At 44.7% G+C, this 25,644-nt stretch overlaps 1 protein-coding gene across 1 annotated transcript in view; it reads right to left on the reverse strand.

The window, feature by feature from the left end:
- LOC129825625 (protein eva-1 homolog C-like) overlaps window positions 1-25,240 on the reverse strand; it is a 51,372-nt gene extending 26,132 nt beyond the window's left edge. The window contains exons 1-2 of the mRNA XM_055885835.1: window positions 25,231-25,240; window positions 3,124-3,347 (exon numbers count right to left, since the gene is read on the reverse strand). Coding sequence (XP_055741810.1) covers window positions 3,124-3,347; window positions 25,231-25,240 — 234 coding nt within the window. The remainder of the gene's footprint in view (window positions 1-3,123; window positions 3,348-25,230) is intronic.
- Between the last annotated feature and the right edge of the window lie 404 nt (window positions 25,241-25,644).

Raw genomic sequence — 25,644 nt, forward strand, 5'->3', positions numbered from 1 at the left:
TGGCTGCTTCGCGTGATGTATCGTTGATTCTACCTTCTTGCCCTTCGTGCTGTTGTCGGTGCCAAACAATGTTTGTACCATGTTTTGTGCTGCTACCATGTTCTGCTGCTGCCCTCTTGTGTTACTCCCATGTTGTTGTCATGTTGTGTTGCTACCATGCTGTGTTATAATGTGTTGCGCCATGTTGTGTTGTTATCTTAGGTCTCTGTTTATGAAGTGTTGTGCCGTCTCTCTTGTCGGGATGTGTGTTTTGTCCTACATAAATGTATATGTTTTTTATTCCAGCCCCTGAGCCCGCAGGAGGCATTGTGCCTCTTGGTAGGCCGTCATTGTAAATAATAATTTGTGCTTAATTGACTTGCCTAGTTAAATTTAGTTTAAATAAATACAAATAAAACATGTGGGGCAGGTGGGGTAGAGCCTCACCAATATCCAGGAGATTTGCATGCAATTTCTGTTATTTCATGTCACAGTAATTGTAAGGAGGCGCCGCAGGAAATGAGAAGCAGATACGGGGAGTGAAGGTTTAATAGCTGACGAACATGAAACGGAACCGCGTCTGGACAGGAACACATAACAAACACGATACGGAATAATGCGGACACAGGGAACACAGCCAAGGAACAGACAGATGTACAGGGGGTAATCAACAAAGTGAAGAAGTCCAGGTGAGTGCAATGAGCGCAGCTGACAGCAATATACAGTATCATCTCAGTTAGCAAACAATTTAATTGAATATAAAAAAAAAAATGCTTGATCTAATAAAGCAAAAGTTGATTTGTAAAAAATATTTAGTAAGATTAACGTTCTGGCCTAGAACCCCAGCCAAAAGAACTGTTACTAATTGTAATCCCAAAAGCTAATTCTGTCCTATGGTTAACAACTCCTCGATTAACACCGATTGTAGGTTAGTCGAACAAGAAGTCATGTCTGTATATATGAGAAAAACAACACATATTTAGAATTACCTCACCAGGACAGAAGAACAGGCAATCAATGAACTAATGAAACACTCATCTCTGGTTATCAAACATGCAAACCTGCAGGGGGGTACTGTGGTCGTTTTAGACAATGAAAAATACAATGAGGAGATTCAGAGAAAACTCAGTAATTCATGTTTCTGTGGAAAACTGAGTGTTGATCCCACACAGGTGTTCTAAATGAATATTAGCTCAAATCTGGAGCAAGCCCTAATTAAGCAAGTTTATCTCAAAACCTGAATATGAATATACATCTGTATACATCTGGCCCTTCTTTGGACACTGTGTTAACAAACCTCCAAACGAGCTTCAACGCCATACAACACTCCTTCAGTGGCCTCCAACTGCTCTTAAATGCTAGTAAAACGAAATGCATCCTCTTCAACCAATCACTGCCCGCACCCGCCCGACTAGCATCATTACTCTGGATGGTTCTGACTTAGAATATGTGGACAACTATAAATACCTAGGTGTCTGGCTAGACTGTAAACTATCCTTCCAGACTCACATTAAGCATCTCCAATTCAAAATTAAATCTAGAATCGGCTTCCTATTTCGCAACTAAGCATTCTACACTCATGCTGCCAAAAATACCCTCGTAAAACTGACTATCCTACCGATCCTTGATTTCGGAGATGTCATTTACAAAATAGCTTCCAACACTCTACTCAGCAAATTGGATGTAATCTATCACAGTGCCATCCGTTTTGCCACCAAAGCCCCATATACTACCCACCACTGCGACCTGTATGCTCTCGTTGGCTGGTCCTCGCTACATATTCGTCGCCAAACCCACTGGCTCCAGGTCATCTATAAGTCTTTGCTAGGTAAAGCTCCGCCTTATCTTAGCTCAATGGTCACCATAGCAACACCCACCCGTAGCACGAGCTCCGGCAGTTATATTTCACTGGTCATCCCCAAAGCCAATTCCTTCTTTGGCCGCCTCTCCTTCCAGTTCTCTGCTGCCAATGCTGTACACAGCCCATCTGTAAGAAGCTATTGTGTATATTTTCTATTGTGTTATTGATTGTAAGTTTGTTTATCCCATGTGTAACGCTGTTGTTTGTGTCGCACTGCTTTGCTTTATCTTGACCAGGTCGCAGTTGTAAATGAGAACTTGTTCTCAACTGGCCTAGCTGGTTAAATAAAGGTGAAATATATATATATATATATATATATATACACATTTTCCTTCCCATGTGTCATAGGTCCATGCCTGTATATTTTGCCTAAATTACACAAACCTAAAATATAAGAAGACAATTATCCAGGCAGACCAGTAGTCACATGAATAAGTTCACTGCTAGATCCATTGTCAAACTTTGTAGACTCCTTCATAAAATCTCATGTGCAATCATTGCCATCATATGTGAAAGAATGTATAACCAAGATCTCACCAATAATGGATTAATAGAATTCTGGTCACATTAGATGTCGAGAGTCTGTACTCCAGCATTCCCCCACACGGTGGGTCTGGCAACCCTAGCTCACTACCTAAGAGACCGACATGCGAATGAATACCGACCAACAAACTTTATTTTCGAGCCGGCTGAATATGTTTTGATATGTAACTATTTCAGGTTTGATGATGAATACTACCTCCAAACGAATGGAACATTGATAAGCTCCACGTTTGCTCTGAGCTATGCTAACCTACATGTGGGTCCTGAAGCGGTATCGATATAGACCATTTTTTTGTATATGGTGAGGAATGGGAGAAGACTTTATGACATTACACACCCGAGCCATTGAAAAGAGGACTTCCAAGAAGGCAGTGTTTCAGGCTGTGCCGTACACTGTATGCCACTCCACACAGGACTATCCGGAAAAAGCAGCAGAGATGCACAATAGCTTTCTAACATGAGGCTCTTAAAGGGGAATGTCACCTCGTTTTTTTTGTCGTGCTCATCAAGAAATGCTGGCGGCCATGACAGGAAGCCAAACGTGAGTTGGCTTGGGGGTGTGGTTTGACGTGGGTGTTTCTCGGGTGTCACCTTTGCACATTTTGCTACAAGGCTTTGGGAAAATCACCCTGGACAAATGTCAATACCAGCAGATGACCATTATTTCATGACCTTTGTTACTGTACTAGAGAAGGATAAATGTCTATAAAGTAAGTGTATATGGAGGGAAGGGCAGTTACCTGTAGTGCTGTGGACATGTAACAATGCAAGTCATCCTCCAGTGGGAGTGTCCCTAAAAGGGTGGGTCTGTGGTGGGACGGGCCCTGCTGGGGGTGGAGGGGGCCACTCCTGCCGTAGAAAGCCGACTGGACGGTGATGGTGGTGCGGGGCGGGCAGCGGACCGACAGGAAGTCGCCGTCGCCCGCCTGCTCGGTGTAGTTCCTCAACACTTTGGACAGGTAACCTAGGAGATGAGAAAAACACCATGGTTACCGACGTTTACCACGAAAACAGCAGCACACCTACATCTATCTACAGATAATGGAGCCGGAGGGGATGGCTCCTTACCAACTGTAATATTTTATTTGTTTTCGCACTTTGTAATATATTTTGTACATAATGTTGCTGCTGCCGTCTCTTATGACCGAAAAGAGCTCCTGGATATCAGAAAAGCGATTACTCAACTCGAACTGGACAAAGATGTTTTCTTTAATGAGTCTGACTTGAAGGATATACTGCTTCCCTGAGACCAGGCCCAAATAGCCGTCATTCACGTAAAGAAAAGACGGAAATACAGGAGGCAGAGATCGGGGTGCCTTGTGAGAATTCGTTGGCGAGTGGGTAACCCGCCTCTACCATCCGTTCTATTGGCCAACATACAATCATTGGAGAATAAACTGGATGATCTCCGTTCAAGACTGTCCCACCAACGGGACATAAAAAAATGTAATATCTTATGTTTCACCGAGTTGTGGCTGAACAACGACACAGATAGTATAGAGCTGGCTGGGTTTTCCGTGCATCGGCAGGACAGATCAGCTACATCTGGTAAGATGAGGGGTGGATGTGTGTCTATTTGTCAATAACAGCTCATGCGCGATGTTTAATATTAAAGAAGTCTCAAGGTATTGCTCGCCTGAGGTAGAGTACCTCATGATAAGCTGTAGATCACACTGTCTACCAAGAGAGTCCTCATCTATATTATTCGTAGCCGTCTATTTACCACCACAAACCGATGCTGGCACTAAGACCGCACTCATCGAGCTGTATATGGCTGTATATATGCACACAAGAAAATGCTCATCGAGAAGTAGCTCTCCTAGTGGCCGGGAACTTTAATGCAGGCAAAGTTAAATCCGTTTTACCTAATTTCTACCACTATGTAACATGTGCCTTCAGAGGAGAAAAAAAAACTTTAGACCACATTTACTCCACACAGAGATGCATACAAAACCCCCTCACCCTCCATTTGGAAACTCTGACCATAATTCTATCCTGCTGATTCCTGCTAACAAGAAAAAACTTAAGCAGGAAGTACCAGTGACTCGCTCAATACGGAAATGATGCACGTGGATGCTACGCTACAGGACTGTTTTGCTAACACAGACTGGAATATGTTCCGGGACTCATCCAACGGCATTGAGGAGTATACCACCTCAGTCACCATCTTCATCAATAAGTGAATCGATGACGTTGTCCCCACGAAGACCGTGCGTACATATCCCAACCAGAAGCCATGGATTACAGGCAACATGCGCATCGAGCTAAAGGTTAGAGCTGCCGCTTTCAAGGAGCGGGACACTAATCTGGACACTTATAAGAAATTCCGCTATGCCCTCAGATGAACCATCAAATCAGGCAAATCATTAATACAGGACTAAGATTGAATGCTACTACTTTGACAGCTTTGGCGCTCGTCGGATATGGCAGGGCTTGCAAACTATTAAGGACTACAAAGGAAAACACAGCCGCAAGCTGTCCAGTGAGCTAAATGTATTTTATGCTCACTTCGAGGCAAGAAACACTGATGCATGCAAGAGAGCACCAGCTGTTCCAGACGACTGTGATCACGCTCTCCGTAGCCAATGTGAGCAAGACCTTTAAACAGGTCAACATTCACAAGGCCGCAGGGCCAGACGGATTACCAGGACGTGTACTCGGAGCATGCGCGGCGCGACTGGCAAGTGACTTCACTGACATTTTCAACCTCTCCCTGACCAAGTCTGTAATACCTACATGTTTCAAGCAGACCACCATAGTCCCTGTGCCCAAGAAAGCGAAGGTAATCTGCCTAAATGACTACTGAGCCGTAGCACTCACGTCGGCAGCCATGAAGTGCTTTGAAAGGCTGGTCATGACTCACATTTAACACCATCATCCCAGAAACCCTAGACCCATTAACATCAGCGGGGCTGTAGTGGAGCGGGTCGAGAGTTCCTTGGTCCTCATATCACCAACAAACTATCATGGCCCAAACACACCAAGACAGTCGTGAAGAGAACACGACAAAACCTTTCCCCCTCAGGAGACTTGGCATGGGTCCCCAGATCCTCAAAAGATTCTATAGCTGCACCACCGAGAGTATACTGACCGGTTGCATCACCGCCTGGTATGGCAACTGCTCGGCATCCGACCACAAGGCACTACAGAGGGTAATGCGTACGGCCCAGTACATCACTGGGGCAAAGCTTCCTGCCATCCAGGACCTACAGTGCCTTTGGACAGTATTCAGACCCCTTGACTTTTTCCACATTTTGTTACGTTACAGCCTTATTCTAAAATCTATTAAATATAACATTTTGCTCAACAATCTACACACACTACCCCACAATGGCAAAGTGAAAATAGGTTTTTTGAAATGTTTGCAAATTTATATAAGAAAACTAAAAATAAATACATTTACATAAGTATTCAGAACCTTTGCTATGAGACTTGAAATTGAGCTCAGGTGCATCCCGTTTCCATTGTTCATCCTTGAGATGTTTCTACAAGATATTTCTTTCTTGCACACTCATCTTCTGCACATCTATCACTCCAGTGTTTAATTGCTATTGTAACGGCGTTCCTCTCTCTCTTCATAAGAAGAGGTGGAGTAGTGATCGAGCCAAGGCGCAGCGGGTTGTGAATACATGATGATTTATTAAATAAACAAAACAGACAAAGACGAAAACGAACTATACTTGATATAACTAACAAAATAACAAAACGATGTAGACAGACCTGAACAAACGAACTTACAAATACACGAAGCACGCTGACACAGGAACAGACTACATAAACGCACGAACAAACCGAAACAATCCCGTATGGTGTAACTTCGACACAGACACAGGAGACAATCACCCACAAACAAACAGTGAGAACACCCTACCTAAATATGACTCTTAATTAGAGGAGAACGCAAAACACCTGCCTCTAATTAAGAGCCATACCAACCAAAACCAACATAGAAACAGATAACATAGACTGCCCACCCAAAACACATGCCCTGACCTAAACACATACAAAAACAACATAAAACAGGTCAGGACCGTTACAGAACCCCCCCCTCAAGGTGCGAACGCCGGGCGCACCAGCACAAAGTCCAGGGGAGGGTCTGGGTGGGCAGTTGACCACGGTGGTGGCTCCGGCTCTGGACGCTGTCCCCACACCACCATAGTCACCCAACGCTTCTGTCTACCCCTCCCAATGACCACCCTAAAACTCACATCCCCTAAATAAACGGCCAGCACCAGGAGAAGGGGCAGCACCGGGACAAGGGGCAGCACCGGGACAAGGGGCAGCACCGGGACAAGGGGCAGCACCGGGACAAGGGGCAGCACCGGGACAAGGGGCAGCACCGGGACAAGGGGCAGCACCGGGACAAGGGGCAGCACCGGGACAAGGGGCAGCACCGGGACAAGGGGCAGCACCGGGACAAGGGGCAGCACCGGGACAAGGGGCAGCACCGGGACAAGGGGCAGCACCGGGACAAGGGGCAACACCGGGACAAGGGGCAACACCGGGACAAGGGGCAGGTCCCGGCTGATATACTCTGGCAGATCCTGGCTGAGGGACTCTGGCAGGTCTATGCAGGCTGACGGCTCTCGACGCTCATGGCGGGCTGACGGCTCTCGACGCTCATGGCGGGCTGACGGCTCTCGACGCTCATGGCGGGCTGACGGCTCTCGACGCTCATGGCGGGCTGACGGCTCTCGACGCTCATGGCGGGCTGACGGCTCTCGACGCTCATGGCGGGCTGACGGCTCTCGACGCTCATGGCGGGCTGACGGCTCTCGACGCTCATGGCGGGCTGACGGCTCTCGACGCTCATGGCTCTCTGACGGCTCTGGCAGATCCTGTCTGGTTGGCAGCTCTGGCAGATCCTGTCTGGTTGGCGGCTCTGGCAGATCCTGTCTGGTTGGCGGCTCTGGCAGATCCTGTCTGGTTGGCGGCTCTGGCAGATCCTGTCTTGTTGGCGGCTCTGGCAGATCCTGTCTTGTTGGCGGCTCTGGCAGATCCTGTCTGGTTGGCGGCTCTGGCAGATCCTGTCTGGTTGGCGGCTCTGGCAGATCCTGTCTGGTTGGCGGCTCTGGCAGATCCTGTCTGGCGGACGGCTCTAGCGGCTCCTGTCTGGCGGACGGCTCTAGCGGCTCCTGTCTGGCGGACGGCTCTAGTGGCTCCTGTCTGGCGGACGGCTCTGTAGGCTCATGGCAGACGGGCGGCTTTGCAGGCTCATGGCAGACGGGCGGCTTTGCAGGCTCATGGCAGACGGATGGCTCAGACGGCGCTGGGGAGACGGATGGCTCAGATGGCGCTGGGGAGACGGATGACTCAGATGGCGCTGGGGAGACGGATGGCTCAGATGGCGCTGGGGAGACGGATGGCTCTGGCCGGATACGGCGCACTGTAGACCTGGTGCGTGGTGCCGGAACTGGAGGCACCGTGCTAAGGATAAGCACCTTCCTACTAGTGCGGGGAGCAGGGACAGGGCACACTGTACTCTCAAAGCCTACTCTATCCCTGATGCGAGGTACCGGCACTGGTGACACCGGGCTGAGGACAAGCACATCAGGATTAGTAGGGGGAGAAGATACAGTGTGTTCAGGGCTCTGGAGACGCACAGGAGGCTTAGTGCGTGGTGCCGGAACTGGAGGCACCGAACTGGATACACGCACTACAGAGAGAGTGCGTGGAGGAGGAACTGGGCTCAGGAGACGCACTGATAGCCTAGTGCGTAGTGTAGGCACTGTAGGTACTAGGCTGGGGCGGGGAGGTGGTGCCGGAAATACCGGACCGTGGAGGCGTACTGGCACTCTTGAGCATTGAGCCTGCCCAACCTTACCTGGTTGAATACTCCCGGTTGCCCGACCAGTGCGGGGAGGTGGAATAACCCGCACCGGGCTATGTAGGCGAACCGGGGAAACCATGCGTAAGGCAGGTGCCATGTATGCCGGCCCGAGGAGACGCACTGGAGACCAGACGCGTTGAGCCGGCCTCATGACACCTGGCTCAATACCCAGTCTAGCCCTACCAGTGCGGGGAGGTGGAATAACCCGCACTGGGCTATGCACTCGTACAGGAGACACCGTGCGCTCTACTGCGTAACACGGCGCCTGCCCGTACTCCCGCTCTCCACGGTAAGCCTGGGAAGTGGGCGCAGGTCTCCTACCTGCCCTTGGCCCACTACCTCCTAGCCTCCCCCCAAGAAATTTTTGGGAATTACTTACGGGCTTTTTGGGCTTCCGTACCAGACGCGTTCCCTCCGGTTCCTCTCTCCGGTAGCCTCTGCTCTCCCCAGTGCCTCCAGCTGCTCCCATGGCTTTTCGGGCTTCCAGCCCCGTCTCCTTGCTGCCTCCTCAAACCACCGCTCCTGGGCTTTAGCTGCCTCCCTCTCTTCCTGAGAGCGGCGATTCTCTCCTGCCTTAGCCCAGGGACCTTCTCCATTCAATATCTGCTCCCAAGTCCAGAAATCCTTGTTTTCCTGTCCCTTACTCCAATTACTCCGCTGCTTGGCTCTGGAAGGGTGGGTGATTCTGTAACGGCGTTCCTCTCTCTCTTCATAAGAAGAGGTGGAGTAGTGATCGAGCCAAGGCGCAGCGGGTTGTGAATACATGATGATTTATTAAATAAACAAAACAGACAAAGACGAAAACGAACTATACTTGATATAACTAACAAAATAACAAAACGATGTAGACAGACCTGAACAAACGAACTTACAAATACACGAAGCACGCTGACACAGGAACAGACTACATAAACGCACGAACAAACCGAAACAATCCCGTATGGTGTAACTTCGACACAGACACAGGAGACAATCACCCACAAACAAACAGTGAGAACACCCTACCTAAATATGACTCTTAATTAGAGGAGAACGCAAAACACCTGCCTCTAATTAAGAGCCATACCAGGCAACCAAAACCAACATAGAAACAGATAACATAGACTGCCCACCCAAAACACATGCCCTGACCTAAACACATACAAAAACAACATAAAACAGGTCAGGACCGTTACAGCTATATTGTAATTATTTTGCCACTATGGCCTATTTATTGCCTTACCTCCCTTATCCTACCTCATTTGCACACACTGTATATATACTTTTTCTATTGTATTATTGACTGTATGTTTGTTTACTCCATGCGTAACTCTGTGTTGTTGTTTGTGTTGCACTGCTTTGCTTTATCTTGGTCAGGTTGCAGTTGTAAATGAGAACGTGTTCTCAACTGGCCTACCTGGTTAAATAAAGGTGAAATAAAAAAATAAAAAACAACTTGACCTGTGGTGAATTCAATTGATTGGACATGATTTCGAAAGGCACACACCTGTCTATATAAGGTCCCACAGTTGACAGTGCAAGCCATGAGGTGGAAGGAATTGTCCATAGAGCTCCGGGACAAGATTGTGTCGAGGCACAGATCTGGGGAAGGGTACCAAAACATTTCTGCAGCATTGAAGATTCTCAAGAACACAGTGGCCTCCATCATTCTTAAATGGAAGAAGTTTGGAACCACCAAGACTCTTCCTAGAGCTGGCCACCGGCCAAACTGAGCAATCAGGGTAGAAGGGCCTTGGTCAGGGAGGTGAGAAAGAACCTGATGGTCACTGACAGAGCTCTAGAGATCCTCTGTGGAGATGGGAGAATCTTGCAGAAAGACAATCATCTCTGCAGCACTCCCCCCTTGTTTTGACACTGCTGCTACTAGCTGTTTATTATCTACTGTATGCATAGTCACTTTACCCCTACCTACATGTACAAATTACCTCGACTAACCTGTACCCCGCAGACTTACTCGGTAACGGTACCCCCTCGTTATTGTCACTTTTTTATTTGATTTTGTACTTTAGTTTACTTAGTAAATATTTTCTTAACTCTATCTCTTGAACTGCATTGTTGGTTAAGAGCTTGTAAGTAAGAATTTCACGGGAAGGTCTACACCATACAATTCTATTTGAGTACATCAACCCTATAATTTTTTCTGCAGCGGTGTCAGAGTTACTGGGGGCGGTGGAGTCTTCCTGTGGCATACATCTATATATCAAAAATATAAACTCACCATGCAACAATTTCAAAGATTTTACTGAGTTAAAGTTCAGTCAATTGAAAATAAATTCATTAGGCCCTAATCTTTGGATTTCACATGACTGGGAATAAAAAATATGAGACAATAATCCACAAGGACAATGGGGAACAGAGGGCACATATATACACATACTAATCAGGGGGAATGGGAACCAGGTGTGCGTAATGAGACAAGACAGTCCGGGGTTGGTGGTAATGAATCTAGTTCAATGACGCCTAGAAGGCTGGTGACGTAGACCTCTGGAGCTGGTGAACGGAATGAGCAGCAGTACCGGGGGAATCCGTGACACATCTGTGGCATTGTGTTGTATGACAAAACATTACATTTTTAGAGCGGACTTTTATTGTACCTAGAAAAAGGTGCACCTGTGTAATGATCATGCTGTTTATTCAGCTTCTTGATATGAAACAAATGTCAGGTGGATGGATTAGCTTGGCAAAGGAGAAATGCTCACTAACAGGGATGTAAACACATTTGTGCACAAAATTTGAGGGAAATAGGCTTTCTGTGTTCATGGAAAATGTCTGGAATCTTTTATTTCAGCTCATGAAACATGGGACCAACACTTTACATGTTGCGTTCATATTTTTGTTCAGTGTACATTATATAACATACACTGTGTACAAAACATTAGGGTCACTTTCGTAATATTGTGTTACTGTCACGCCTGCTCCCGCTTCCCATGCTTGGCGCTCAAGGGCGCCAGGCTGCCCATCATTACGCACACCTGTCACCATCACCACGTGCATCTGCACAATATTGGACTCACCTGGACTCAATTATTTTGTTGATTGCCCCTTTATATCTGTCTGCTCCTCAGTTTGTTCCCTGTGTCAGCATTGATGTTGTTACATTTTCCCCTGTCCAGATGCTGTCCTTGATTGTTTCTTGTCTATTATCCATTAAATGTTCACTTCCTGTACTTGCTTCTCGTCTCCCAGCATCGGTCCTTACAGTTACACCGCCTTTTTCCGTCAGAACAGACTCAATTCGTTGGGGCTGGGACTCTACAAGCTGTCGAAAGCGTTCCACAGGGATACTGGCCCATGTTGACTCCAATGCTTCCCACAGTTGTGTCAAATTGGCTGGATGTCCTTTGGGTGGTGGACCATTCTTGATACACACGGGAAACTGTTGAGCGTGAAAAACCCAGCAGCGTTGTAGTTCTTGACACACTCAAACCAGCGCGCCTGGCACCTACTACCATACCCAGTTCAAAGGCACTTCAATATTTTGTCGTGCCCATTCACCCTCTGAATGGCACACATACACAATCCATGTCTCAATTGTCTCAAGGCTTAAAAATCCTTCTTTAAAATCCTTGAGAGTCTATCTAAGTAACATAACAAAACAATCCCCATCAATTTAAGCTAGCATGGGCTGTGTCTCAATCCAGCAAATCCGCCTATGTTGGCCTTCTGTATCTGTGGTGGAAGGTGGCTGAGCTACAGCAGTGTTTGTCAGACCATAAGACATCCCGAAAATGTAAAACCTTATTCCTTATGATTTATTTTTTGGACTGTCTTTTTTGCCATTTAGGAATGTGTAACTCAATGCGTTTCTACGGGCTATAGTAGTAAATGCTATATTCAATATTTTATGAAAAAAAAATATGTATAGCTATTTTTTTGATAGCTAAAGGGGTCCTAAAATTAAAAAACAAATAGCTAAATGATCCATTGTATTAACATTACCAACAATTCCATATGTTAGCTTGGGTACCCCATCCCCCCAACGGCTTAGACTTGTAGAGGTTATTGTCCCCTCCCCTCTTTCTACACTGATTGAAATGGATTTAACAGGTGACATCAATTAGTGATAATAGCTTTCACCTGGATTTACCTGGCCAGTCTAAGTGATAGAAAGAGCAGGTGTTCCTAATGTTTTGTACACTCATACATTATATCCCTAAAGCCAAAAGCCAAAACCTAATTTGGACGCCTTTCCTTCCAGTTCTCTGCTGCCTGCGACTGGAACGAATTGCAAAAATCTCTGAAGTTGGAGACTTTTATCTCCCTCAACAACTTTAAAAATCTGCTATGCGAGCAGCTAACCGATCGCTGCAGCTGTACATAGTCCATCTGTAAACTACCCACCCAATTTACCTACCTCACCCCCCATACTGCTTTTATTTATTTACTTTTCTGCTCTTTTGCACACCAGTATCTCTTCTTGCACATGATCATCTGATGATTTATCACTCCAGTGTTAATCTGCTAAATTGTAATTACTCGATTTATTGCCTACCTCATGCCTTTTGCACACATTGTATATAGATTCTCTTTTTTGTACCATGTTATTGACTTGTTTATTGTTTACTCCATGTGTAACTCTGTGTTGTTGTCTGTTCACACTGCTATGCTTTATCTTGGCCAGGTCGCAGTTGCAAATGAGAACTTGTTCTCAACTAGCCTACCTGGTTAAATAAAGGTGAAATAAAATAAAAAAAATAAAAATCAAATATAACAACATTAATTAAAATTAAAATAAAAACAGTGGTGGTGCGCCACTGCTAAATGTATACAGGGCATACAGTAATCAACCCTTTATTGGCATTCCACGTTGTCTTGTTTGAAGAAGCACTGCGCCTTTCAGCAGATTGCTATATCATGTCAATGCACAATATTCCCCGAGATGCTAATCCCTTTTCCAGGCGTTGTGAAATATGATCATGCACGCGACTGCATTAAATACAATCTGGAATGCGCCCAAAGTTTAAAATCATACTACGAACAAAGATACTCAATAAACATGAGATAATTCACTGCAAACAAAGATACTCAATGAACATGAGATAATTCACTGCAAACAAAGATACTCAATGAACATGAGAATTCACTGCAAACAAAGCTTATCTGAATAGGAAACCCTTCACTCCTCCATCTTATTACCCAGGAAGTTCAAACGGACAAAGCCATGGGTGTTGCACCTTGAAATACTTTAATTAAGAACTGTGTGGCACGCTGCTACAGTTCTCTCAGTCAACTGGCATAAAAGAGTAACAGAAAACATCCTGGAGTATAGGGCAATCAGCATTGCCGATGAGATACTCACGCACCCAAGTACACACACAAACACAGCGTGCCAAGCTTAGCTTTGTCTCGCCTGGGCTGGACCACCTTGGAAGAAACACTCTCCTTTAATGTAATCCCTCATTTCATTGTGATGATGTCATAATGAGAGAGCTAGCGTGTAACATTTAGCATGCTGTCTTACAGTGGTTCCTACTTTAAAAGTTGTGTCAGACTGCAGGACAGCAGAATTCTATGGTATGTTATTTAATTGTCAGACATTTTTACCTTTATCTAACTAGGCAAGTCAGTTAAGAACAAATTTTTATTTTCAATGACAGCCTAAGAACAGTGGGTTAATTGCCTTGTTCAAAGGCAGAAGGACATATTTTTTACCTTGTCAGCTCAGGGATTTGATCTTGCACCCTTTCGGTTACTAGTCCAACACTTTAACCACTAGGCTGCCGCCCCAATTTGTTCTAGTTTGACCACCAGAGGACATCTTTGAGAAGCATTTGATAGTCTTCAACATTAACGTTACTAGAGAATTTACATTTTTTTTTGTAAGAACATAGTATATGGGATTGATTTTAAGAAATGTAGCTTAATTAATTTGATTAATATTATGGTGTTTCTATTCCAAGAAAAACAAAAAACTAAACCCTCAGGGTTTCCATTAGGACGGAAAGGAAAATATGGCGCCGTACAAAGTGACGGTCGGGAGTAGGCTACAGTATTAAGAGCATAAGAGCATTGGAGTATTCAACATTAATATCTAAGGGGCAATTTTTAGTGAGGGTAAATCTGATCTGTGAGAATATCTAAGGGGCTTTTATATCATTCTAAATTAATTAATAATAATACTAATAATAGCTTTGTTTAAAAAATAACGATATTTTGGAGATTTTTTCGTTTTCATTTAACCTAGAGTGAGCGAGAAAAAGGCCATTCTTGAACATGGTGTGAGACATTCTCACTAATTTGTAAATAAAGGCAGTTTGTTATTTAGAATGATTTATTTCTGTTTTTAGAGAGAGAGAAACCAAAAGCCGCCTCATGGGTCTCCTCGTGGCAGCCAGCACGGGTATCGAATCAGCATCTCTAGCAACTCAGTTTGCACTTCGATGCAATGTCTTAGACCATTGCGCCACTCGGGAGGCCCCATTCAAAAAGTTTTTAATGCTGATCAATTGCCTTGCACAAAGTATCAAACTACAGAAAGGTGTTGGTAAGCGTATATTGTCCTGTTAATAGCCCATAATGGGCTATTATAATACTGTACATGGTGTCCAGGTCAGGATAACCAAAATATTTCAGAAAGAATGTTGGTACTTATTTATTTTTATCACTCAGCTTTATGTAGGTGCCGATGCTATATGACTGTGCCATCAATTTGATTATTTAGCAGACATCACTTGCTTTTATAATCAGTCAACACATATCTTAAGAATATCATAGAATATAATTGAACATTTTCGTTTCTCCATGCTTGTCTCAGAGCTGCACGAAACAGTGCTGAAATAGTTTACCAGAGCGGGTATGCTATATATAACAGTATTTTGGAGATTATTTTGTTTTCAAAAAAACTAAAGTGAGCGATTGTAATCTGAATAAAGGCCAAAATAATATTTATGAAGCCCAAAATATTTATTTATGTTTTTAGAGGGAGAGAAACCAAGGACATCCAGGCCAGCCAACCCCTCCCCTAACACAGATGATGCTGGGCCCATTGTGCACCGCCCTATGGGAATCCCAATCATGGTCAGATGTGATACAGTCTGGATTTGAACCAGGGACTGTAGTGATTCCTCTTGCACTGCAGTGCCTTAGACCACAGCGCCACGATCAATATGACCAATATATAATGTCCTGCTAATAGCCCATCATAGAAACGTTGCTTGCAGACATATTTGGCTAAGGTGTATGTAAACTTCCGACTTCAACCGTAAATGACATGACAAAGACGCTAGAGAGGGGGACGATACGTTGGATCAGGACTAACAAGCTGCTTTTGTGAAATGGAAGGACACTAGGTATGTAACCATGCTCACCACACAGCATAAGGCATTTAATAACAACCATGTCTCAAGGAGGGTAAAAAAGGAATTATGTCCCCCATTTCTGTGAAGGATTACAATGCCAGCATGGGGGCTGCCGACCTATCTGATGCTCTGATAGGCTACTACCAGGTCCTCTGCAAGACCAGGAAGTGGTATCAGACTTTTTTGTTAACCACTTTGTGGACATTGCTACCTTAAATGCTTTCATTCCCCACAAGCAGATGGCCATAGCATAAGGTCAAACACCTCTCTCCCAGTTGGCCTTCCGAGAGCAGCGGGTGTTAGAAATGGCTGAATTGGGGGCCCAAAGCAACCTCACAACCATCACAAGACCCCCCCCACACAAAGTGAGCACCACAATCCAACACACATGACAAAAGACAAAAGGAAGAACTGCAAGCACTGCACAAAACACGGGGGAAAAAGTGACATGACAGATCTTCTGTCCGAAACGCCGGTTGGCTTTTTTTTGTCCCGGGCAGAGAGAGACTGCTTCAAAGACTATCACGACATGCACACGCTACGGTGAAGGTGCCACCTGGGATGTAAAACGAACACGAATGCCATTTGTAAATAGTTCCGCTTATTTCTATTTTTGCACCTTTTCTTAGCGAAGGACACGTGTGTAACCAAGTTTTTTTTTTTTTTTAATAAACAGTTTATTTGTATGAAGGACCAATACATTGGGTTGAAAGAAACACGTGGATAATCCCCTGTATGTCCCCCGACACCACCACAACGTTTGAGAGAGGTTGGTGTTGTAGAAATGTTGTTTTATAGTGAACAACAACTTTTTGGCACATCCAGTGTGCAAAAACAGTGCAATTACCACATTCTGACACTTTGGAGAGGTGGAAATCAATCAATCAAATGTATTTCTAAAGCTCTTTTTACATCAGTCACAAAGTGCTGTACAGAAAGAGGTTGATATGGTAGAAATTGTTTTTACACTGAACGAATAGCATTTAGGGATTGCAAATATGTAATAGTACTTGAATGATCTAATTTACAGACATAGTCCACTTTGGAGAGGTTTAGGGACATCACTTACAAAAACATCTGCCCGTTTCTAGTTGTTAGGTCTATCAATCCCATTTTTTTATTCTGAAATTGTTAACATGTTGCGGAAGCCATCTGATGTGTTTCTAGCTATGGGAATCAATAATTCACATATAGCTTCTCAATGAAAGATGACTTTCAAAATAAAAATAAAACTTCTTTTGTGTGTGTGCTTGATCTTGTGTATTCTGAACTATGTCATTCCAATCTTTCTTCTGATCTTTTCCTCATAGTCTCCCAGATGTCTTATTTCCAAATACACCAAGTTCTGGCATGTCAGAATCATGTAATTACGCATGAATAGCAGTTACTTTTGGGTATGTCTATTTAGGTGGAAATCTACATTTTGCCATTACATTTAATTAAGAGTTATTTTTTCATGAGTATGGCCTTATTTGTATTACAGCAAATTGGATCACTGTCATTCATATTCCATTCACCCAGCTCAATATAACATGAATATGTTTAGGCTACTACGTGAAACCAAAATGTTCCCTATACCAATCATGAGGTTGCTACAATCAAACCTAGGAATAAAAGTTTACAATGTGGGTGGACACAGGTCGGGAGAAAAAGTTGAAGTGACAGACAGTGACACATTCAATGCTGCCTTGCACACTCTTGCCTGCATCGAACTGATCTAGAGTGTAATCATTAGTCCAACAGTTGCAAACTAAAGTTTCTATTGGACAAATTCAAGCATGTTTATCCCCGTCTCGTTCCGTTTGTTGCCATTTAAGGAAAGTTTTTCCAACAGAATCGGCGGAATGAATACACCCCAATCACGCATAAACACGGTTCACTTGTATAGCAGCCACCTTAAATTCCTTCTCGCATCCATGTGCTCTCCTCCTCTCACCTTTTCCCTTCGCTTGTGGACTTCAATGCACAACACACCAGGCGAAAAAATCTTTCAAAGTCAAACCATAACAAAACCGCCACACACAGCCTACATCGTTGTCACCATAGCTAAAGTATTGTCAACCCGTTCCAATCATGCAGTAATGTTAGTGTACAGTCAGTAAGCAGTTTAGCACTTACACCGGCGGGCCCCGTGGCAATACATTAGTAAAACCAAAAGATTACCTTGACTTGGAAGAGTTCCAGTGTTGTGTTGGATAATCATAGCCAGCTAGCTAACATAGCATCCATCTGTTTGAGCAGTGTTTGAGTAGGCTAAACTAGCTAGCTGCATTTGCTAGCTAAGTGAATCTGCAAGTGAAAAAAAATGACACTCCATCTCTCTCTTGCTTCTCCTTCATTTTGGAAGAAATTAATTAGTTAACTGTTCAACTATTGTCTTTGTTTCTCTGAGTTAACTACTCACAAAATGTTATGCACTGCAGAGCTAGCTAACTATCAAATCGACTTGTTACAGATAAAAGGCTGTTCGTGATGACGTAGTGCACATAAAAATACCTTTTGCAGTTAAATTCCCATGTACCAAATAAATGTTTTTAATGGGTTTCCATTGCATTTTTAACTCTATTGATAGTTTTCTAACAACAAAACGTGTGTTATATAGTGAGTGTGCCCACTCTGGTGTTGGCTAATGTGCTCTAACCAACAGCACAGCCCTCACGTTGTTGACTAGAGCGTACGTATAGCCTACATGATGAGATTATGGACAAAATAGCAAGATTATTTCTTATTTGTCAAATGGCAGCCAAGTATTGATGATCATGTCACCAGAATAACACCCTCAATATCTATTGGAAAGGAGCACCAAGCTCATCACCTTGCACTTTCACCACCCTGTGAAGTTCACCGCAGCTTATTTAGTCTGTAGCCTAACAAACGGCATGCTCTCCCGACGAGTATGACTCCAAGATTACTTCTATACGATGGTTATTATATCAATATTTCCACAAACATTTCTTGCATAATTAATTAAACCGACACAAAAAGATCCCACCTTGTCTAGCATATTTTGTTTTGTTGACATTTGGAAAGTTAACTGAAAAATGTTGTTTCCATCAGGCTTGTCCTTACATTTTTTTTATCCGACATTTACTTTATTCGCATAAAAAGGTTGGAAACCTGTTTAGCCAACCAATAAGTTAGCCAACCACCATGTTTTGAACCTTATTCCATATTTTTAAGTGTATAAAAACAGCGCAGCGCAGCCTATTTGAAAACTTTTTATGTTATTAATGTTATATCACTTGACACGTGCCTGTTAGGTGAAACCCCACAGGCCTAGCATGCCTCTTTTAATCTTTAATCCTAAAGCTAATTCCGGTGTTCGCCAGCATTTTCTGGCATTTCTATTGACATATTCCTGTCATTGTGAGGCACCGGCCTGTCAGTCAGTCAGTCAGTCAGTCAGTCCGTCAGGAGAACTGAACCCCATCACAAAGCACCGGCACCATTAACATTCCTGCCGACGAGAAGGAGAGTGCAGATAAAGGAGCGAGCATTTCCTTCCTTCCTATTTTCACCTCTGTCTTTTTTACTCCTTTTTTCCCCCCAGAACTATTCAGACAAATGATTGACAGCTGGCAGTGGACCATTTAGGACAAAAGTCCTCAAGATAAACAGATGTGTCCCAAATGGCACCCCATTCCCTGTAACGCGCACTACTTCTAACCAGGGCTCATCGGGCTCTGGTCAAAAGTACCCTATTCCTGGCAGGAATAGGGTGCCATTTGGGACTGAGACAGACTTCGTCATATGGGAGAGGGGAAGTGCTTTCACTAGTGACTTTCGCAATACAGGCCCGGTGCGATAATGTTTGAAACCAACGTTCCACTTTACTTGAACCCATCGACCATAAGGACTTACCAATGACGTAACAGATGTAATTTACCGTCATGCCTGTTCATGTCAGCTTATAACAAATTACTTTAAAACAAAGTGTTACAAAAACGCATAAGAGCCTGCGCAGACTTTATCCAAAACAAGGAGACTTGTTAGTATCATTTTAAAGCCGTACGCAATCTCTTGGTTCAAAACTGACAGTATCAGCTAAGAAGAATTGCAACTTTGATTCGGCTAGCTGAACATGTCAGGTTCCCACTGCTGAGTGCTTTGCAAACATTACAGGAACATTAGAGGAGGTACGAACTATCGCCATACACAGTGACGCACACACAATCATCTTTTACCATTACCATGGTTACCTCTTAACGGTGCAGTAGCTCCACGGAGCTTGGTCATGAAACTCTCATAGCTCAAAGGAACAGTTGAACATTGGGACATAAACAGACAACAGTGGAGCCTCTGATCTTTCACTGTCTTATTGATTGCCTTACCTGTGTACCTTTTCAAGTGCACTTGAAATTAAACCAAGAACATTTCACTTTTAAGCTTTTAACTATAACAGTAGGCTACTTTGAAGGGATTGCCATAATCAAGGGCTAGATGTTTGCAGTCAGGTATAGCAGGGTTTGCCTTGACGATTTCATTGATCATAAAAATGCAGAGTGAAGTTAGCTTGGTGTGAATAGCACACAGTGTTTCTTTGGCACCCAGTAAGCTTAATGCGTGGACACACGCACACACACACACACACACACACACACACACAAATACACACACACACAAAAACACACACACACACACACACACACACACACACACACACACACACACACACACACACACACACACACACACACACACACACACACACACACACACACACACACACAGAGGCCAGCTGGCATAGCCCTGCCCGCTGCAGAGAGAGTAAGGGTGAACTTGGCATTCCCCATGACAGGACCACACACACAAACAACAACACGACCAGCTCGGACGGCAACCTTACTGCTAGCATGCATTTGTACTGGCCTTTAAACAAAGCTAACGTGTCAAATCATTACAGCTCTGAAGTTCACAAGCAACGTTATTCAATTCAAAATGTTGGGTAGATATTTCAACTCTATTACGGCAATCGTGAATGTCGGACTGAAAACGTTTGAGGCTGCTTTGAGACACAGCTCGTTATAGCCACGTTAACAATCTCATCACATCACTGTTTTCACAAGACAGCGCGGTGGTATCGAGACTGGTTTAGCGTGCGCAAACTGGTAAGCAGAGGACTTGATCTGTTTTCAAGATAATTAAACGTAGGCACACATGCACGAATGTAATACACAAGCAGGTACTAAGGGCATATGTGTGATGCATGACAACACAACCAGCCCTCAAAACAGCTGCTGTAGAGATGCAGCTTCCACTTTATACACCGTGTTATAACACCCAAGTCATGCGTTAAGAATCGGCCTGCCAGACAGTTTTATGGAATGTCCAGACCTCGGAGGTAATTGTGCTTCCACCCCCGTCATGTGATCTTCTACCCCCCTGTCAGCCTATCAAAAAGCTGGAAACCGGAGGACCTGAGGCCCGACGGCAATTAGTTCCTCATTTGCGGTCATGTGATGGTCTCGTGGCCTGACCCCGGCGTTGGAGTGGGTCAGGTAGGACGGAGATTAGGGATGGGCTGCTGTGTTGCTGTCAACACCGTCACACGTGGATTTCCTGTGCAGGACTCACTGATTCGATAAAGGCCTGCCGTAGGTCAAAGAGATGTGGGATCCAGGCTTTCCACATGGTTCAGCAGAGAGAGAGAGAGAGATGCATTGAGTTGCATTGAGTTAATATGTATGTGCTAATGTAATAAACGCTCATGATCAACTATGCATAATAAAAAAAAGGAGGCGTACTGTGGTCAGAACCCTGGCCCTGGCTCCATTAATATGGAGTTGGTACCCCCCTTTGCTTCTATAAAAGCCTCCACTCTTCTGGGAAGGCTTTCCACTAGATGTTGGAACATTGCTGCGGGGACTTGCTTCCATTCAGCCACAAGAGCATTAATGAGGTCGGTCACTGCCGTTGGGAGATTAGGCTTGGCTCGCAGTCAGCGTTCCAATTCATCCCAAAGGTGTTCGATGGTGTTGAAGTCAGGGCTCTGTGCATGCCAGTCTCAAGTTCTTCCACACCGATCGCAACAAAACATTTCTGTAAGGGGCCTCGCTTTGTGCATGGGGGCATTGTCATGCTGAAACAGGAAAGGGCCTTCCCCAAACTGTTGCCACAAAGTTGGAAGCAAAGAATTGTCTGGAGTGTCCCTTCACTGGCACTAAGTAGGCTTTGCCCAAACAATGAAAAACAGCCCCAGACCATTATTCCTCCTCCACCAAACTTTACAGTTGGCACTATGCATTGGGGCAGGTAGCGTTCTCCTGGCATCCGCCAAAACCAGATTCGTCCGTCGGACTGCCATATGGTGAAGCGTGATTCATCACTCCAGGGCTGCTCTGCCATGGAAACCCATTTCATGAAGCTCCCAACGAACAGTTTTTGTGCTGGTGTTGCTTCCAGAGGCAGTTTGAACTCGGTAGTGAGTGTTGCAACCGAGGACAGATTAAAAAAAAATATATATCTTCTTTTTTTTTTACAGATGATTCTTCAGCCCTCGGTGGTCCCGTTCTGTGAGCTTGTGTGGCCTACCACTTCACAGCTGAGCCGTTGTTGCTCCTAGACGTTTGCATTTCACAATAACAGCACTTACAGTTGACCGGGGCAGCTCTAGCAGGGCAGAAATTTGAAGAACTGACTTGTTGGAAAGGTTGCATCCTATGACGGTACCACGTTGAAAGTCAGTAAGGCCGTCATTGACAGTGATGCAAATGAATACAAATAGTAGAATGCCTTACTTTTATTTTGAAGGCTAACCGCAAAGTCCACTATTGTGGCTAATCCTTATTGTGGCTAGCTTCACATAGATGGGTCCAACCACCATTAATCAAATAAGAACTCTTATAAATGATGGTTATTTTAGATGATGACACCTAGCTATATAGTTAGCTAGCTAACTATAGCAATTGAAACAGATTATGTCGTGTTATTTGACCCAAACGGCGTTCCATAGAAATCCTGGTTGAGAATGAAACGACTGAACAAATGAGCAACGAAACAGCACAGCAAGTAGGTGAAAGAAATAGGTTTTGATTATGTTTTACTGGTAATGGGAACATGCGTAAATGACAACAAAATTTCTTTCTGGTCAGTGTGGTGAGTGTGTGTAACCTTTTATTTACCTAAGCAAGTCAGTTGAGAACAAATTCTTATTTACAATGATGGCTTATCCCGGCCAAACCCGGACGACGCTGGGCCAATTGTGCCGCCCTATGGGACTCCCAATCACGGCCGGATGTGATACAGCCTGGATTCGAAACCAGGGACTGTAGTGACGCCTCTTGCACTGAGATGCAGTGCCTTAGACCGCTGTGTCCGTGTGTGTGTGTGTTAACTATTTAACTGTACTAGAATGCTTAAAAGACCGCAAACATTTTAAATATCGGTATCGGGTTTTTCGGCAAGGAAAATATCGGCCAAAAATGTCATATCGGTGTATCACTACCCAATACCTTTCTGAATCATTTCAGCCACTTCAAACCATACTTCCTTCAGATTGACATACAGTCAAAGTACTGTCTGATTTGTAATAGACTCTCATGGCCCCAAATAAAAAAGTAAACATTGGCTGTTGATTGGGCTACGGCTTACCAATAACTATTTTTATGTCACTACAGTCTATAATCAAAAAGTAATCTAGAATCAGTTTCAATCTAGCAAATTATGGTATGGATATGAAAGCGTTTCTTATGTATTGCAGCTAATATTTTCTTTGCCTGTCCATTTATTTCTGCAGACAAGCTCCCAAACCCATTTATCAACACGATCATGCCGGAAACCCAAGACTCAATCCAATTCGCATACCGCCCCAACAGATCCACAGATGATGCAATCTCAATCGCACTCCACACTGCTCTTTCCAACCGACGTGAGAATGCTGTTCATTGACCACAGCTCAGCGTTCAACACCATAGTGCCCACCAAGCTCAACACTAAGCTAAGGACCCTGGGACTGGCCACCTCCCATTGCAACTGGATCCTGGACATCCTGACCGGCCGCCCCCAGGTGGTAAGAGTAGGCAACAGCACATCTGCCACGCTGAACCTCAACGCTGGGGCCCCTCAGGGGTGCGTGCTTAGTCCCCTCCTGTACTCCCTGTTCACCCACGACTGCACGGCCAAGCATGATTCCAACACCATCATTAAGTTTGCTGACGACACAACAGTGGTAGGCCCGATCACCGACAATGATGAAACAGCCTATAGGGAGGAGGTCAGAGACCTGACAGTGTGGTGCCAGGACAATAACCTCTCCCTCTATGTGAGCAAGACAAAGGAGCTGATCGTGGACTATTGGAAAAGGAGGGCCGAACAGGCCCCCATTAAAATTGACGGGGCTGAAGTGGAGCGGTTCGAGAGTTTCAAGTTCCTCGGTGTCCACATCACTATCATGGTCCAAACATATCAAGACAGCTGTGAAGAGGGCATGTCAACACATTTTCCCCCTTAGGATACAGATTTTTATTTGGCATGGGTCCCCAGATCCTCAAAAGGTTATACAGCTGCACCATCGAGACCATCCTGACTGGTTGTATCACCGACTGGTACGGCAACTGCTTGGCATCTGACCTTACGGCGCTACAGAGGGTAGTGCGTACGGACCAGTACATCACTGGGGCCAAGCTTCCTGCCATCCAGGACCTATATAATAGGCCGTATCAGAGGAAGGCCCAAAAAAGTTGTCAAAGACTTCAGTCACCCAAGTCGTAGACTGTTCTCTCTGCTACCGCACGGCAAGCGGTACCGGAGCACCAAATCTAGGACCAAAAGGCTCCTCAACAGCGTCTATCCCCAAGCCATAAGACTGCTGAACAACTAATCAAATGGCCACCCAGACTATTTATATTGACCCCCATCCTTATTTTTACACTGCTACTCGCTGTTTATTATCTATGCATAGTCACTTCTCCCCTACCTACATGTACAAATTACCTCAACTAACCTGTACCCCTGCACACTGACTCGGTACCGGTACCACCTGAATATAGCCTCATTATTGTGCTACTGTTTATTTTAATTTATACTTTAGTTGATTTAGTAAATATTTTCTTAACTCTATTTCTTGAACTGCATTGTTCATTAAGGGCTTGTAATTAAGAATTTCCGGTAAGGTAAACCTGTTGTAATCGGCGCATGTGACAAATAAAATGTGATTTGATATGTGGCTTGTTAAGCAAATGTAGGTGTGTCATAACAAAGGGGTTGAATACTTATTGATTCTAGACATTTTTAGCTTTTCATTTTTTATTCATTTGTAAAAAAACATAATTCCACATTATGGGTACCGTGTGTAGGCCAGTGACAAATGTTTTTTATATCCATTTAAAATTCCGTCAGTCCATGGGTGTGAACACTTTCCGAAGGTACTCTAAAGCGAACGGGCACTCCAAAGTGACAGACTAGTAGACCCTTGCTCTGTTGGCGGTGGCTTCCGCTAGCATGTTGTTGTGCAGAATGGTGCGAGTTCGAGCCCCGCTCGAGGCAGAACAGACTGTGTGTGTGTGTGCGCATATGTGTGGGCTTTGTGTGTAAACTTTAGACAAGGAGAGAACGTCCACCTGGGAGCCTGCTCGCTAAGCTTCTCCTGGGGCTCTGAATGGGAACTTTAAAGCAACAATCTGCAGATTGCCATTCAACCCCCAGTTTGTGCTGTTAACATCAGTTGGGGCTTGAGATAGTATCTTTAAAGCCCCCCTCTCAGCACGCTAGAGGCTACTTACCGCTTACCATTCTCGGGGGTGTTGAGGGAGTGTCCACAACTCCCCCCCTATCCGCCCTCCCCAAACACAAACAATGGTCTCCCCACTGACCTCTCGGCTAGCGCGTGCCTGTCCCGCTGACCCATGTGGGCAAGGGGACACTTTCACTCTGAGAGATGGGGGGGGGGGGAGAGTTGATGAGGGGGCGGGGGGGCACGGGAGATAAACACACACGCTGACAGTCGCCATTCATCAATTTAATGCATTAACAGTTACAACCACATACCTTTTCGGAAGGTTCAAAAGCCCCGGCGGGAAGAAAGGGAGGAGAAGAGGAATTTCCATTCAAAAAGGGGGGAGTGGGTGGGCCCTGAAAGGGAGAGCTTTGCCTGGTTTAAACAGGCTTATCCGAAGGGCTGTTCACAGAGGAGAGAA

This window comes from Salvelinus fontinalis, chromosome 27 (genome assembly GCF_029448725.1).
Source record: "Salvelinus fontinalis isolate EN_2023a chromosome 27, ASM2944872v1, whole genome shotgun sequence".
Taxonomy (NCBI): domain Eukaryota; kingdom Metazoa; phylum Chordata; class Actinopteri; order Salmoniformes; family Salmonidae; genus Salvelinus; species Salvelinus fontinalis.